At 38.2% G+C, this 13,054-nt stretch overlaps 1 protein-coding gene across 1 annotated transcript in view; it reads left to right on the top strand.

Annotated features, from left to right (window-relative positions):
• The window catches only part of LOC126455777 (uncharacterized), a 192,141-nt gene that overhangs the window by 124,917 nt on the left and 54,170 nt on the right, over positions 1 to 13,054 (top strand). Inside the window, exon 6 of the mRNA XM_050091542.1 lies at positions 9,739 to 9,849. Coding sequence (XP_049947499.1) covers positions 9,739 to 9,849 — 111 coding nt within the window. The remainder of the gene's footprint in view (positions 1 to 9,738; positions 9,850 to 13,054) is intronic.

The following is a 13,054-nucleotide window of genomic DNA, read 5'->3' as shown; positions in this document are numbered from 1 at the left end:
AAAAGTTTGCACAGAAAATTGGAAAATTATGTTCATGCTGGCCATTTACGGATTAATAAATGATTACGTACTTCTATTTAATGTTTTCTCTATATTACAAAGAAGTTGTTGAGACGAAGCAGCTTTAATGCATATTTGGAAACCACTTGGGCTGTCAAACATTTTATTTCCATGGTAGATGGCCAGTGAGTGATGTAGCTGTGTATTTTCTCTTTTCTGTGCCCAAGTTAATTTCAATAGATAAGTTTTTCAAATGGCTCTGAGCACTATGGGACTTAACATCATAGGTCATCAGTCCCTTAGAACTTAGAACTACTTAAACCTAACTAACCTAAGGACAGCACACACATCCATGCCCGAGGCAGGATTCGAACCTGCGACCGTAGCTGTCACGTGGTTCCAGAGTGAAGCACCTAGAACCGCTCAGTCGCAATGGCTGGCAACAATATTTTCCTTGTACCAATATGTTAGTGATTATTTCTATTATTCAAACTGCAGTGGGTTGTAAAGGACAAATTTTATCTGTGAATAAATGTAGTGAGGATGTTGTTAATATTCTTTGTTTCCTAAGTAGTTGCTTGCAAGATGTATATGTGTGAACTCGCACACATAATTATAATGTTGAAAAATTAATATCTTTTGCCAGCCTATAGAATTTATGAGGTTTCCAATTTAAATTTTCGTCCATATGCACACCCAAGACTCAGAGCATTCTACTGTGTTACAATGTTTATTATTGCACTGCACTCGGTAATTCGGACACAGGCCACCTCCGTGCACTCATCTTGAAATCACTACTGCCAAGGTGGTGAGTGCACCACAGAGAATTGTGTGAGACTCTGGGGAAACAGTGAGGCCACTGACCAACGATTAGGGTATACATTAAAGCAAGAAGTGTGATTTCATTCTAATATGTTTATGTAAGCATTAAAATACATAACTTTTCACTGTATGATAATTTTTGAAACTTTTCAGTGAGGTATGTTTCCCTTGTAATTTCACACAAATTGTTTACCAGTGAACACTGTCATCATCAGAATCTCATTTTTACGTAAGACATTCCTCTAAATGCTCTACAATCTCTTCCTCAGAAAGGGCTGTGTGTGAGGAACTAGCCATTTTGCACCTTAACACAGGATTCCCTATATGGTAGTACTGTGCAGCATGGATGCATAATACAGTCAAATTTGAGAATGGACCATGTGAGAGCTACTAAAAATCATGGCAACTAAGGCTCGACATCGGATTAGAAAACAAAATTTGCCATATCGATCATCATTTGCCGTTGTATTCGAAAGTGTTAGTGAAAGGTGGGATATTTTTTACAACACAAAACTGGACGTACTGCTGGAAAATATCCCCCTCCCCCCAACCAAATTATGTTCAAAAAATATTTTTTTAGTGAAAAGCATCCTACAATGAATGAAATTGCATATAGACATATAAAGCTAGCTTTAAAGCTCAGAATAATGAGTTTAAAATTTGTGAAGGTCACAAATTAATAAAATCTTGAGTATACTGATCCACTGAACTTTGTCTAAAGTATCCTGAAACTTGAGATCAGTTTTTGTTTTCATTGTACCTGTGAAGCCTAACCATGTATTTCACATTTGTTTCATGTTAATATAAATCTTGGAGTAGCTTGCTGGAGCACAGTGGATGTATTTATATCATACCACTTGTCATTCAATGGACAAACACCATCACTTCCAGTCTTTGATGAAGTAACATCACATTCTTCTTCACTTTTTGAGCTGCTAAATTCAGTGTCGAACTCAGGATCACTGTAGCCATCTTTTTTCGAAAGCACTGCCTAAACAATACAGGTCAGAGTATCCAATGCTGCATACAGCAAAGATGATATCTGCTGGCAACCACCTCAACTAAAACATGACAGCCAAACTACAAATGTAGGACTGGCTGCTCTCTTGCCAACGAACACTTAGTTAGCAGTGCTGGCATTGGATACAACAAGGTCCTTTTTTTTGTGAAAGGTCTATTCTTAAGCTACCTGAGTATACCCAGGAATTAAGTTTCTGTCAAAATAATGAGAAGGACATAACTTGGGATTTTATGTTACAGAGATACAGAACATTGCCAAATAAAAGCATCATGTTGATGTTTGTTTGTTCCACTTGACAATAATGTTTGATCATCTGCAAAAAAGATTAATTCTGTCTTCTGATTCAAATAAAATACTAGATCATAAACATAGATCAAGAACAATTGTGGGCTCTTGGCTGAATCTTTCAGGAATCCCGTCGGGATTTTTTCCCTACTTGTGTTACTTGAACATCTTAATCAAACTTTCTGCCCAGTCATGCTCTAAACTATGTATGCCATTAAAATGTTGTTTCTCTAATAGATTATTATGATTTACACAATGAAATTCCTTCAGTAAGTCACAAAATATCCCTATGTGGTGATATTTTATCATTTAATAATAGTATTCTGTGTTGAGAGAAAGTGAGCAGCTCTTGCAAAATCCAAACTATGATTAATTAAGTATACTGTTGAAACTTTTTGGCAGATTCCAGACAAGGACCCGAACCTAGAACCTCAACTTTTTCAGGCAGTGCTCTTATTGCCTGAGCTATTCAGGCACATTTCGTGACTTACCCTCAATGGTTCACTTTTATCAAAGTCCCACTCTACTTCCCAAACCTTGCAGTAGCTCTCCTGCATACCTAGCTGGACCACCATTGCTGGAAGAAAAGATATTGCTGGGAAATGGCTTAGCAACAGCCAGGAGGATTGTTGTTGAAATAAAGCATTATTGTTGCAGTGGATTTCATACTTGAAATATCCAGACATGTTAGAACTGTATACCTGGCCCAGTGTATAATTGTAATCTGCCAGGAAATTTCAAAACATTTACATTCTGTTGCAAACTGAAAGATTCATTCTAAGTATGCTTTCACCACACAGATGGTGCAGTGTTCCCTCGACATTTTGAAATTTAGATTGATCTCTGGCAATGAGTGTTAAATGTTATTCTGCTTGCATTTAGTTGACTGTGGATGTATCAGTTATGTGCTTCTTCACTGAATTATGCAGTATTGTCTGGAAGAGTATGGTTGATCACAATATCTATCTTTCTCGAAATAAATATGATGATAGTTATCAAATATAGTGCCATATAGTTTTAATAGTAATACTCCGATCTTCCTACAGCAAATACTTAATTCTTCAAGAACACTTTGTAGAGAACATTGTAATTCAGAATATGAATGTACAATTCTGATAGAAAGTTGCTAATAATAGTTGCAATTCAATATTCTTTTGTCTCCCAAGGTTTATATCATCATTGCTCCAGTGTGGCATTAATCCTACGATGACCTGCTTCTCCTATGTAGGCCAGAAATACATGGAGTGTCAGTATTGCACCTGCGCAGGTACTTCCTCTCGCAAAGTTACTGCCATCGCAGTACCACCTCTAAGACACACGTTGTCTCTTGACGTGTCTTGCCATGTGAAAATAAATAATAAATTTGCCCTGTAGCTGCACTCTCCTATATAATAATTTATTATATCGTTTCATTGTTGTCGAATATTGTTGTTGGAAAGGTAAATGTAATATGAAATATATTTGTTTGATCGTGGGTTGAGTTCTCCGCCAAAAATGGGGAATGTGGACAGCAGCAGAAGAGGGTAAGGATACAACATTACTACTTTATTGCTTTTTTACTAATCTGTACAGTTGTATTCCACCATTTAACTGGTTAGAACCGGCTAGAACCGACATGAGAAGGAACACAACAAATCTTTAATTGTTCCATCCTGCTAGTACACTCAGTCAAGTGGATTTTCTTCTTGGCATAATATTCGGTGCTGTAGTGGCCGGTGAGGTAATAGCTGTAGACACAAAGAGGTGAGCTGCATACACAGTGGAGCATTGGCTCGCCAATGATGCAGAGACTGCACATGGCATACAGCGGATGATGTTGGCCAGCATAGTGGAGGCTCACAGTGCTGTACAGAATGTGACTCTGAACTGCTGACTGTTTTGTGGCAATGGTGTGGGATCCCCAGGAAGCAGCGGCTAGAACGGTGCTGGCTGCCGGGGCTTTGCAGACAGGCAGAGGTCCCTCCTTCGCAGCCCAGCGGTGGCAGAATTGCGGTGCTGGCGCACAGCTGGCCAAACACACTGACGAGCTAGTATGGCTGCTGTTAAATACTACTTCCATGTTCTGACAGTTGAGGAAGGTGTGACATTTTGGTGTCACTTGGAAACTTCTGGAACAGAGCAATGGCAAGAGTCTGGTGTAATCGGCAGTGCATGTCAATGACATAAAAGTCAGTCAAAACAGAGGGGCTTCTCGAAGACTGGTTTTGGGCCATTAACGCCCAGAAGAGTGTCACGGAAGTTCTGCTGTTGAGGGGTGGTGATTAAGCATGGGCAATGGCTGTCTATTTCCGATGTCCACGGGTTGTGGCATGATTTCAGCACTTGTTGTCTGACACCTTAGGAGCTGATGATGCAATTCAATGACCAGAACCCGCTGTGTGCTTACAGGCTTGTTGCAGTCGTGGGCTACATCTTATGCTCCAACTTCTTCAATAGTTTTATCCATTACATAAACTTATTGTTGCACCATTGCTCTTCAGAGTGATATGTAACATCACAGATGGTTAGGTTAGGTTAGGTTGTTTGGGGGAAGAGACCAAACAGCGAGGTCATCGGATTAGGGAAGGACGGGGAAGGAAGTCAGCTGTGCCCTTTCAAAGGAACCATCCCGGCATTTGCCTGGAGCGATTTAGGGAAATCACGGAAAACCAAAATCAGGATGGCCGGACACAGGATTGAACCGTCGTCGTCCTGAATGCGAGTCCAGTGTGCTAACCACTGCGCCACCTTGCTCGGTTTATCACAGATGGTGACAATCCTTGAATACATTATTTTGGGATAGTGGTATTCCCATATAGTTCTTGATCTGTGTGCACAGAACATTACCTTCTCTAAAATGTTCAAAAATGATCTGAGGAATGAGACTTACTGGTAGTTACTAGATTGGAATGCTTTTGAGCCGTGTTCATCAACAGAACATTCGTTGCACGTCTTTTGTAGCTCACAGTGGAATGTCTCACATATAGATTTTTATTTAATATTCATCTTTATAGAAGACCAAAAAAATGGCATATTTGATTGTTCCTGGGAAAGTATCTTGAAATAATGGTGTGTTGCACATGGAAATATTTTGTCTATCCTCAGCCTGAGAACTGAGTGACCTTCTCTTCCTTTTTGACCTTCTCTAAACTATTTCGTCACTGAAACAGAAACTGTTAGTTCTGAAGCTAGGTAATGTGTTCTTTTCACTTTTATTTGTGTTTTTAATAGAAGAACCACACATTTTGACTCATGAAAGTTAGTGATGGCAAGCATTTCTTTCTCATAATTCATTAATTTTCGTGATTGAATAGCCCTCTGATATGATTGATGTTAAGTTCTGGAAGTTTGTTTGCCGATAACTCAAAATCCTTTTCTATTATGGTAATTTAACTTCTATTTACTCCATTGAATTTTATCTGCTTTTTCACAAAAATAGCAGTACCATCATCAGTGGAGGATTTCCTTCTAAACTCAAAATTATAATTTCTGCTAGTGAAGTTAATGTGATTTAACCACTGTGTAGCAGTTTTTCAGTAATGAACATTATGTCAGCATTTAGTTTATACTGGAGCAGTACTTCAGATGTTGCAGTCTTGTTTTTAAGAGACAGCACATATCTTTGGTACCTCAGTTGACACTCTTTCCGAAGATGTTTGTCATAAAAACACTTTCAATCTTCAGCATTATTCTTGTGCAAATTGCTGATCACTGCTGAAGTTTATGTTGCACAACTTCCTTCGTTTCTACAGTTAATCGGCTTAAACCAACCAATTTGTAATTTCAGTTGCGTGATTGCGTATTTTATTTTTGTTGGTTTTAAGTTCTCTCCTCTCTTTATCTCTATTCAAATCAGTCTATAATTTCCTTGTGTCCGATTCATAACTTGACTTTCAGAGGTTTCGGCTCCTCTTCTTCTCTCACCACTGTTATTTTCATTTTAAATCACTTTGTAATTAGCATCAGACTGTCAGTTTTACTGCCTACAAATGTGTAAATATGTTTTTGGCTGGTAGCTCATTTCCTAATGCATTAAGTTGAGTCCTTGAGCAGTATGGCAATTTATCTTAGGTATTTTATTTCAATATGTTGCATGAATACATTATCTGTCAGTTTAATACAAACTTGAGCTACTCAAGTAGTGAAGTTAAGCTACTAAAATATAAATAGCTGATAGCACCTGTAGACAATCGTTTCTTTAAGATTCTTTTAAGTAGCTTACATCAAAATCATCACAAAACAATAATCTCTTCTTTATGTCTGACGCAGAAGCTCAATAGAGCATCAACATTTTTAAGGTACATTTCCAAGTACCTACTGGGGAATTATTGATTCTAATTATGACAAGATACTGAGATTTTTTGATCTACACAGAATTTACTTACTAATGTGTTTTTAATTTATTTTTATTTTTTATAAATATGACACTAAGTGAAAGGCTTTGACATACCCAACATTTCATATAATATACAGGGTGTAGCTGGTATAAGTGCAGATATTTTTATATGTGGTACCTTATTATATACATACATGAGTTTTCTGTTTGCTTTTCTCTCCGTCGAGCAGTCTTCCCACAAACACATCACTAACTTTACAACCTCACTTTTCTACACAGTCATAATTGCACCACCAAGTTGTCGCTACATGTCAGGAGAGACTAACCATTCTGTGTCCAGGTGGCCACATTTCAACAACTGACCTGCTGCCCGGAGGAAAATAAGCATTAATGTCTTGCTCTTGGCACATGTACTAGGAGGTATTACCCAACCTAAAATCATAAAACCTGTAATAGCTGTAATTATTAGTCTGCAAATGATGTAAATACCAATTTAATGTTTTCAGTACACTGTCCTCAGTCACCAATAGAAATATCTACGTTTATACCTGTTACACCCATGTATTAGTCATGCTACGGAGGCAGGTGGGGGGGGCCTGGGCCGCTCATGGCTGGCTTGTGTTGGCTGCATAGAGTATCGATTGACGTGTATACCTGCTGATGGGTAGGATTCTGGCAATGTGTGATGTGCATGGCCACGGGTCAACAAAAAAAAGCGAGGGCAATACGAACTGAGTTTATACAGCACAGTTGCGATTTCAAGAGTCTGTAACTTCAATAATGGAAATTCGTAGTTGGAGCAACATGTATAATGAGGGAAAGGCTTTCATTGTGTGTATATAAACATGTAACAGGAAACAGGGTCATTCCGTGCCAAATGGTGTTTAGGTTCCCCCATGTCCATCATGGATTTTGATGAAATGTTACATGAACATTTACACATTTCCAGTTTCACCATCACCAGTTCAATACTTGCAGAGATATAGTCATTTTTTTTGACCTATAGTGCAGTTTTCAACAATGCACCCTTGTGTTTTCGGCAATTTTGAGACATAATATCTCTGGTAATATTTTCCTGAAAGCAATAAAACTATGCCATCTTGTACAAATTTTTGCCCTGTCTTAATCAAAGTAGTAATAAAAGCTTTTTTGAGCAATTTTGATATGGATAATGTGAATCGTGTAAAACATTTGGAATTTAGCTTTTTATATCTCTGTGTGTAATTTTAGGGTAAGCCAGATACTTTGCACATGACAGTACAAGGTCTTAAAATATATATAGTTTCATTCTCATGCTGCCTGCCAATAGTTTACTAAATGGGGACAAAGCTCACAATCCTTCTATAAAAGCCGAAACACTTATCTTCCACCCACCTTCACCCCCCCCCCCCCCCCCCCCCCCTCTGCAAACTCTTTTGGACCACTTTCATTAGAAAAACCATTTTCTGAACCACCTAAAAATGCCCATCTTCTTCTGGTTTTTAAATAATATTTGATATCTTTTATTATGTTCTAAAATTGTTTAGTACTTTCAGGGGAAGGTAAATCACAAGTTCTGATGACTGAAGTTGAGGCAGCATAAGTTGATCCCTCGTAGTTGCAATGTGCTGAGCACAGCAGCTTTGCGGGCGTGCCTCTGTGGCAATGCCATAGTGTTGTGAAAGCTCTATGGATGGGTTCTGTCTTGGTTGATAGCCATTAGAGCTCCACATTTGAAAGCTAGCAACAGTTCTGCGAACTGTCAGAGAGCTTTTTACACCAGCTTTTTACACCATTTAGACTATAGGAAGTGAGACTGGGTTAGAAGTACTCAGAAAACTTTTTAAGAAAGGACAGTGGGTGTCATTTGTCATGACTCATCGTGACGTATTTCGTCCTGTTTTTCTGCTGTAGCAACTACATAACCAAACTGGTTATAAACTTCATGGCAATGGACATAATGGTAGTAAAACTGTTGTGTAACAGCTGCAACACACATCATATGAACTGCCTTCAAGTCTTACACCATTGTCACAGTGGTGAAGTTCATAGCACTCTGCCAAATATCTTTTGGAAAGTATTCGTACTATAGAGAATTTTGGCCGTAACTTTTTATTTTGCAATGCTGTTGGTGTGATAGTTTAATACTGTTTAAAAATATAACATATTCTGTGTTTGCATAGTTTGGGGTTTATGTGGAACATTAGTATACTGATCAACAGTTGTATAAATGTTGTGCTTAACTGCTGCTGGTTTCTTTTAAAGTGAGAAAACCAGCATTCTCATTGTCATAGGGACAATGCCTAATAGCTGTGCAACAGCAGCAACGGTTGGCTTTCTTTACCAATGGTTAGCAAACCTGTAAGGGTTTCTTTAACAGGGTCCAAAGTGTCTTTTAAGTGTAAGAGTCCAAAGCCATGTGTGGTATCTTTTAGTATCCTAAGCTTATGTTTACTTCAAGCTATTTGAATTTTTTACAGTTTTCATTAATTTCCTGTAGCATTTAATGAGGAAAACTATACTGCTAGCCAACGATGTCACTGAGGCTGCTGGAATAACTGCAGTAATTTGCTGTTCCGGAACCCAGCACCTGTCACTCCTGAATGGTCAATAACATGAATTTGCTGGGCCATATGGGTGGATAGAGCTTATTAAAGCATCCTTCTGTTAGCAAAAGTCTCACAGATATTTCAAATCCACTACTTTTTTTCCGTAAATGCATGAATCATATTGTCCTGGCTGTAGGTCTGCTCTATTTTGCTTTTGCTCTGAGAGCATTAATGCCATTAAATTTGCTTTCTTCAGCAAAGAAGAAATTGAACAAAATAAAGCTTTACAAGAAGAGAGGTTTTAACACGGGCAGAACAGACTTTAAATCTTCATAGTTCAGCCAGTTTGCATGAAATACTTATAAACTGTATACACAAATTTCCCTCATGAATGCAGATGAAAGTGAGCATGGAACTTCATTTTGATAAATAGAGAAGTGATTTTCAACTATTGGCTTTCTCTGTGTTCAACCAAGAGTTCTTTAGTTTATGTTCTGACAGACTTTTTCATCTTTTTGTGTAACTTTTACATATTTTTGCAACCTATTTGTTCTTTGACCTTGCATTTTGCCCATGATATAGGTAGGAACCATAGGTTTCATTGTCAGAATTTTAGAATTTCTATTAAACCTGCCCCAGTCGTAGTTGTGTGGATTAATATTCAAATGCTTTTATTTTGTTTTATATATTGTTTGTCTATTGATATGATTGTTTAGTGAAAGAAACTTTTTGCAATGTAAAATATAGTAGTTGATGTTTTGCTGCAGCTCCAGGCAAATCCATGATGATGGTTCTTCAAATAGTGATTTATGCCTCATGCCAGCAAAGGAAGTGGAACAAGTGTCTCAACTTGATTTGCCATCAAGTAGAACCAGTGGGTGAGTTCTGTGAATAAATATTAGCATTGCTAAAAAGAAACAGTTCAGTAATCATCTTTTTCTTTATCTCCTTCAATGCACAAGTACACAAATACATTAATGAGTGTAGTGATTCATATGCACACTTATAGAGGAATGTTGAATTTAGTACCTAACTTAATAAAGTCACATACCAAGGCAACACAAATTGTAATCCATACAGTACGAAGTCTGAGGCACAATTCCAACAACATGAAAGCCACTCAGGAATTATACAGAGTCCAGATATGTAAACTGTTTCCTAGCCAGAAGTCCCAGTTCCATAATGTAACAATAGGGGTAGTGAGTAAGGAGACATATTACACACTCCAGAAAAAGCTAGTAGTGGTCATTCATTTAGCTTTCAGATGTTGTCAGTTCGACAGCTTGAAATGTTTCAGACCTCTCCTGACTGTGACATGACTCACAGTGTTTATTTTGTGGTTGTAATGTAGTGTTTGCTTCATTATTTTTTCGCTCATGCTTCTTTTTCTATTGATTAGGTGCTCCCTTAAGCAAATATGTTTCTGCTGCTAACTCATTTTCGTTTGTCATGTGTTGATTGCTAAGATCACCTAAAATGTGATGCTGTTTTATGTTAAAGAGCATTATCACAGTCAGAAAGCAGAAATGAAGTCTCGAGAGCAGACTGGAGATCTGGAAAGACAGGAAATTTGTGATTATGAAAGAAAGAGGAAACATTTTTGTGTAAATTGTGTTCTAAGCCCAGCAGATACACTTCAGTCAACGTTGCGGTGAAGTGCATGATGGAGGCACCACCTGCACGCTATTCATTGATTCTTTGCCGGAAATTGTTGTACCATCCAGGCCATGTAAAAGCTCACTCATCCCTTTGATAGACCCAAATGAGGAGTGTCAGTTAATCTCATGTTGTGGCCAGTGTGATTAGGAGAGGTTATTGTTCGAATTCCCGTCAGTTGATCCATGGTGACAGGTGGCATGGCCTCTATAGTGGAATGGGTTAGTGACTATAAAGTTTACATAACGTGATTAGGAACTTCATATCAGTGTTTTCTACTCTGTGGTTTCCCAGTATGTACTCGAATACTACTCTGGGTGAGAATCTGTAGGTACAGGTCCAAACTGCCAAATGTGTACCTCATTACTGTAGCAAGTCACATTATGATATCACAAAGTACTTTTTGCAAGTGAACACGCATACTTTATGTTTTTCACACTGAAAATTACTGTGACACCTCATACTTTTACTCACGCTGGTAAATGTCCTAGTCCTTTGATTGCATGTAAAATATAGGAAACAAGGGTAACTTTTGCTGTTGTTGTGGTCTTCAGTCCTGAGACTGGTTTGATGCAGCTCTCCATGTTACTCTATCCTGTGCAAGCTTCTTCATCTCCCAGTACCTACTGCAACCTACATTCTTCTGAATCTGCTTAATGTATTCATCTCTTGGTCTCCCTCTACGATTTTTACCCTCCACGCTGCCCTCCAATACTAAATTGGTGATTCCTTGATGCCTCAGAACATGTCCTACCAACCAATCCCTTCTTCTAGTCAAGTTGTGCCACAAACTTCTCTTCTCCCCAATCCTATTCAATACTTCCTCATTAGTTACGTGATCTACCCATCTAAACTTCAGCATTCTTCTGTAGCACCACATTTCAAAAGCTTCTATTCTCTTCTTGTCCAAATTATTTATCGTCCATGTTTCACTTCCGTACATGGCTACACTCCATACAAATACTTTCAGAAACGACTTCCTAGCACTTAAATCTATACTCGATGTTAACAAATTTCTCTTCTTCAGAAATGCTTTCTTTGCCATTGCCAGTCTACATTTTATATCCTCTCTGCTTCGACCATCATCAGTTATTTTGCTCCCCAAATAACAAAACTCCTTTACTACTTTAAGTCTGTCATTTCCTAATTTAATTCCCTCAGCATCATCTGACTTAATTCAGCTACATTCCATTATCCTCGTTTTGCTTTTGTTGATGTTCATCTTATATCCTCCCTTCAAGACACTATCCATTCCGTTCAACTGCTCTTCCAAGTCCTTTGCTATCTCTGACAGAATTACAATGTCATCAGCGAACCTCAAAGTTTTTATTTCTTCTCCACGGATTTTAATACCTACTCCGAATGTTTCTTTTGTTTCCTTTATTGCTTGCTCAATATACAGATTGAATAACATCTTCCCTTTCATGTCCCTTAACTCTTTATAACTTCCATCTGGTTTCTGTACAAATTGTAAATAGCCTTTCGCTCCCTGTATTTTACTCCTGCTACCTTCAGAACTTGAAAGAGAGTATTCCAATCAACATTGTCAAAAGCTTTCTTTAAGTCTACAAATGCTAGAAACATAGGTTTGCCTTTCCTTAATCTAGCTTCTAAGATAAGTCTTAGGGTCAGTATTGCCTCATGTGTTCCGATATTTCTACGGAATCCAAACTGATCTTCCCCAAGGTCGGCTTCTACTAGTTTTTCCATGCGTCTGTAAAGAATTCACGTTAGTATTTTGCAGCTGTGACTTATTAAACTGATAGTTCGGTAATTTTCGCGTCTGTCAACACCTGCTTTCTTTGGGATTGGAATTATTATATTCTTCTTGAAGTCTGAGGGTATTTTGCCTGTCTCATACATCTTACTCACCAGATGATAGAGTTTTGTTAGGCCTGGCTCTCCCAAGGCTGTCATTAGTTCTAATGAAATGTTGTCTACTCCCGGGGCCTTGTTTCGACTCAGGTCTTTCAGTGCTCTGTCAAACTCTTCACGCAGTACCGCATCTCCCATTTCATCTTCATCTACATCCTCTTCCATTTCCATTTCCATAATACTGTCCTCAAGTACATCGCCCTTGTATAGACCCTCTATATACTCCTTCCACCTTTCTGCTTTCCCTTCTTTGCTTAGAGCTGGGTTTCCATCTGAGCTCTTGATATTCATACAAGTGGTTCTCTTTTCTCCAAAGGTCTCTTTAATTTTCCTTTCGGCAGTATCTATCTTACCCTTAGTGATGTGTCTCTCCACCCTTACATTTGTTCTCTAGCCATCCCTGCTTAGCCATTTTGCACTTCCTGTCGATCTCATTTTTGAGACGTTTGTATTCCTGTTTGCCTGCTTCATTTACTGCATTTTTATATTTTCTCCTTTCTTCAATTAAATTCAGTATTTCTTCTGTTACCCAAGGACTTCTACTAGCCCTCA

The sequence above is a fragment of the Schistocerca serialis genome, chromosome 2 (genome assembly GCF_023864345.2).
Source record: "Schistocerca serialis cubense isolate TAMUIC-IGC-003099 chromosome 2, iqSchSeri2.2, whole genome shotgun sequence".
Taxonomy (NCBI): Eukaryota; Metazoa; Arthropoda; class Insecta; order Orthoptera; family Acrididae; genus Schistocerca; species Schistocerca serialis.
The sequence above is the reverse complement of the archived record's forward strand: the minus strand, read 5'-3'. Positions and strand labels throughout refer to the sequence as shown.